Source organism: Castanea sativa, chromosome 5, assembly GCF_040712315.1.
Source record: "Castanea sativa cultivar Marrone di Chiusa Pesio chromosome 5, ASM4071231v1".
Classification (NCBI taxonomy): Eukaryota; Viridiplantae; Streptophyta; class Magnoliopsida; order Fagales; family Fagaceae; genus Castanea; species Castanea sativa.
The window spans coordinates 26342687-26347114 of record NC_134017.1 but is presented as its reverse complement, the minus strand read 5'-3'; the positions used below and the strand labels follow the sequence as shown (position 1 = coordinate 26347114).

General features: G+C 36.0%; 1 protein-coding gene across 1 annotated transcript; it reads left to right on the top strand.

The window, feature by feature from the left end:
* Positions 1–3254: 3254 nt before the first annotated feature.
* On the top strand, positions 3255–4193 carry LOC142634995 (uncharacterized). The gene is made up of 2 exons (XM_075809219.1): positions 3255–3974; positions 4068–4193. Exons 1-2 carry the CDS (start codon positions 3255–3257, stop codon positions 4191–4193), a joined length of 846 nt encoding a protein of 281 aa, XP_075665334.1.
* The last annotated feature ends 235 nt before the right edge of the window (positions 4194–4428 follow it).

The following is a 4428-nucleotide window of genomic DNA, read 5'->3' as shown; positions in this document are numbered from 1 at the left end:
GTAATAGTACCAAGAAGGAGCAAGTTTGTCTAAGTAAAACACAAGTCATCTAAAGGCAAGAGACCATATGTGATGGATGAACACTTACTAAATTCTAAGGTGCTCTTTGCAAATCAAGAACATATACACTACGATTTATTGTTCCGAGATATAGGGTGAATTTCTTGAAATTCACTCCACTCTCTCTACTAAGTCCACATATTTCTCACTATAATAGTAATATCTAACAAGTAAAATCATTTCAAACTCTATAAAATGAACTAAATCTCACCAGACAAAGGTGTGCACAAACATTCATCCCTTCTCATACTTAAATCCTTAAAAAATATTGACTTAATTGTTAGAGGGTATTTAACTAGTTCAGTCTCAGTTAACTCTAATAATCAAATTTTTTTCTTTTTCAGATTATTGATCCACTTTTTTTTTTTTTTTTGTGGTAAACTGCAAATCATATTAGAAACTAAACAACAAAGAGAGGTTCAGGACAGAGCCTAGCTAAAACCACTTCTGAGCGTTATTGATCGTTAGCTAGGCTCTGTCCTGAGCCTAGCTAGGCTGCAAACAGCTTGAGTGTGCAGCCTAGCTACTGATTTCACACTTCATCAATTTCTATTTTAAAGTCACATGAAATGATGAGATTTTTCATTATTTTTCGAATGCTAGCATGCATGATGGAATAAACTGTTTAAATGTACGGACGGAGCTCCTCTACTGAATCTGAGTCAGTGACTGTGAAAATAAAAGGTATTTAAAAGCTAAACTCTAACGCACAGTAAGCACTGTTTGGGAGATTTTCAAATAAATAAATAAATAAATAAAAATGTTAATAAATGTCATTAGGTTATTGTTTAATAATTTATTTTAAAAAAATTTACAAAAAAAAATTAATAATTAATATTTTGATAATTTTTTTTATTTTTCATAAAAAAAATATCAAAATTTTTTTAAAATAAATTATTAACTAATGCTCTAATATCACTCGTTATCCTGACCCATAAATAAAAACAGTGTTTGAAAAACGCACTTGTGTCCAAAGTACAGGTGGCGTCTTCTAATCACCATAAGAGTCATAAAGAGACTTCCAAAACGCACTGTCGTATTCAAAATGACAATACTGCCCCTCCACATACTTCAAAAGAGAAACGGTTAAAAAAGCTGGGGCCCTGACCTTTCCAATTTCCATTCCATTAACTTTTTCTGTTTTTCTTTTGGACTTTCTCTCTCAGCTCAGGTCCTTTATTTATTTATTTTTACTTCAAGTTCAAGATGTGGAAAATTAACTGCCTCCTGGGAAAACTGCAATGACTTTCTTTTAATTCAATTCAATCTCTGGCATTTCCAATGAACTATATTCAATTTTTGTTTTTATCTTTTTATAAATAAAATATTCCAATGTGCCGGTGTGCATGGAAAGATTGGGAAGGCCGACTGAAAGTTTTAGGATAAAATTTAGTTATAATATTTTAAATATTATTCTTTAGATTTTTTATTTAAGATTAAGTTATGTAGCTACTTAACTAAAAAATATATATTCATCTCATAAGAATATAGCATAGTTTTAAGAAATGAACCTAAATATAGTACTTAAGTCTTGCCTTATTTTAAAAGTCTCTTGTTATGAAATGTTAGACAAGTTGAGGTGGAATTTTAATGGTTTTTTTTTTTTTTTGGTTCAATTAATGGTCTAAAAATTAGAGATGTTAAAATTCAAGCACCAACTTCATTTTTAGAGCACCAACTTCATTTTTAGAGCACGGTAAATCATGATGTCACCTCATCCATCCTATCATGGTTGAACTCAGGTACTATACCTACTCCTCTAAACCATACTTTTATCACACTTGTCCCAAAAATAAGCACCCCTGAATATGCACACCAATTTCGCCCTATTAGCCTATGTAATGTCCTTTACAAAATTTACTCCAAAGTTCTTGCAAATTATCTCAAAAAATTACTTCCATCCATTATTACAGAACACCTATCAGCCTTCACCAAGGGTAGATTAATTTCTGATAATATTTTGGTGGCCTTTGAGACTTTGCATAGCTTACAAAATTATGAGTAAAGCGTATGACCGAGTGGAGTGGTATTACTTAGAGGGGATAATGAGGAGGATGGGGTTTAGGGAGAGGTGGATAAATCTTGTAATGGGGTGTGTGAAAATAGTATCATACTTTGTTTTGGTGAATGGAGAGCCCTATGGGATGATTTTTCCTACAAGGGGGATTAGGCAGGGAGACCCACTTTCCCCCTTCCTATTCCTTCTTTGTATGGAGAGGCTGAATGGTTTAATTAAAAATGCGGAATTACAAGGTGACATCTATGGCTATTCCCTTTTGTAAGAGGGGCCCAAAACTAACACATTTGCTTTTTGTAGATGATAGTCTTATTTTTTGCAAGGCAACAATGGAGGAGTGTGACAATATCTTGGAGATACTAAAAGTGTATGAAGAAACCTCAGGTTAAAAAATGAATAGGAGTAAAACCTCCTTGTTCTTTAGCAAGTCTATTCCGGAGGAGGTGAAGCATGGAATTAAGGCGGCTTTAGGTGTGCTAGAAATCTTGCACTTTGAAAAATACCTTGGGCTGCCCTCCTTAGTTGGGAAAGGGAAAAAAGAAAGTTTTAACTACATTAAAGAGAAGGTTTGGCGGAACTTCAAGGGTGGGAAGCAAAATTACTTTCACAAGCCGATAGGGAAGTGCTATTAAAGGCAGTCATACAAGCCATCCCCACTTACACTATGAGATGTTTCAAATTGCCAGTGAGTTTGTGCAATGAAATCAAGGCTCTAATCAAAAGATTTTGATGGGGCCAAAGGGGTGAATGTAGAAAAATCCATTGGATTAAATGGAAAGAGATGACAAAGTCTAAGACTATTGGAGGTATGGGCTTTCGTGATCTTGCTATGTTCAATGATTCCCTCTTAGCAAAGCAAGCATAGCGGCTCTTGCATAATAAAACCTCACTCTTCTACAAAGTATTTAAAGCTCGCTTCTTCCCAAATTCATTGCTTATGGAGGCCGTCGACTCATGGATGGGATCTTATGCTTGGAAGAGTATCCTTAGGGGAATAGACATCATTCAAAGAAGGGCATTATGAAGGGTAGGAAGTGGAGAGAAAATAAACATTTGGTAGCAACGTTGGCTGCCAAGAAAACATCCAACATATCTGCCTACTTGCCCATTGGAGAGTTTTGAAAATCATACCATAGACTCACTTATTGACCTAAGTACAAAAAGATGGAATGAAGAGATGGTGGATGGTTTATTTGTGGAAGAGGATGCTAAGTTGATAAAGAAAATTCTCCTAAGTCAACATGTGGCAGAAGACACTTTGTATTGGCCTTATTCTACCTCAGGAACTTACTCTTGCAAGTCCAGATATAGGTTTATCAAAGAAGAAGAGGAGCTACAATTAAATTCCCAAACTCCTCCAATCTGTCATAAGAAGGTTTGGAAGGAAGTATGGCAGATGCAAGCTCCACCAAAGATTAAAAATTTTCTTTGGAGAGCATGTCATAATGTACTTCCAACCAAACAAGCATTGATGCGTAGGAAAATTTTGGAGGATCCGATCTGTGAGAGGTGTAAAATGGCAGTAGAAGACTCATTGCATGCTGTGTGGTCATGTCTGGAGCTGGATATAGTATGGGCTGATCAGGAAAAATGGGGGTTTAGGTGCGAAATTGAATTCACATGTGTAAGGGAGCTGCTGTCATGGATGATAGAGGAGGGAAAGTCATTGGAGCTATTAGCATTCATGGCATGGACGGTTTGGAACCAAAGGAACAAGGTGAGGCTCAATTTGCAAGCTTATCTGTTGTACCAAGTTGCTGAAGAGACTGCTGAATTGTTGGCGCAATATAGAGCCAGCACCAAAGCATCAGATATGCTGGTAAGGAGCCACGAAATTGGGGGAAACAGGTGGAGAGCACTGCAAGTGGGTTTTGTGAAAGTGAACTCTGATGGAGCGGTATTTGAGGACTCAAATAAGTCAGGTGTTGGAGTTGTAATAAGGGATAGTAATTGTGCTATTTTAGCCTCATGTTCAGAATAAATTTCTCAGGCGTATAAGGTAGAGGAGATAGAAGTGTTGGCTGCTCGGAAAGCCTTGTCATTTGCACATGAGCTGAGGTTCCAAAATGTAATACTCAAAGGCGATGTGTTAGGTGTGATTCTAGCTCTGAAATAACAAGAGTAGTACCTATGCGCATTGGGTCTGCTGGTGGAGGATGTAAAAATTTACTCAAGTCATTTTCAAAGAGTGTTGTATTCTCATGTAAAGAGAAACGACAATAGTGAAGCTCATAATCTGACGAAGCATGCTATAAGCATACCAGATTTTCAAGTATGAATGGAAGATGTACCTTGACATATTTTTTCGATTTTACATTTGAATGTAACTCATTTACATTAATAAAAGTATC

Excerpts from the sequence above, each read along its gene's own strand:
- LOC142634995 (XM_075809219.1), top strand. The coding sequence starts at position 3,255 with ATGGTGGATGGTTTATTTGTGGAAGAGGATGCTAAGTTGATAAAGAAA. Across the intron at positions 3,975-4,067 it reads AAGTGAACTCTGATGGAGCG|GCGTATAAGGTAGAGGAGAT; the intron begins GTATTTGAGGAC and ends TAAATTTCTCAG.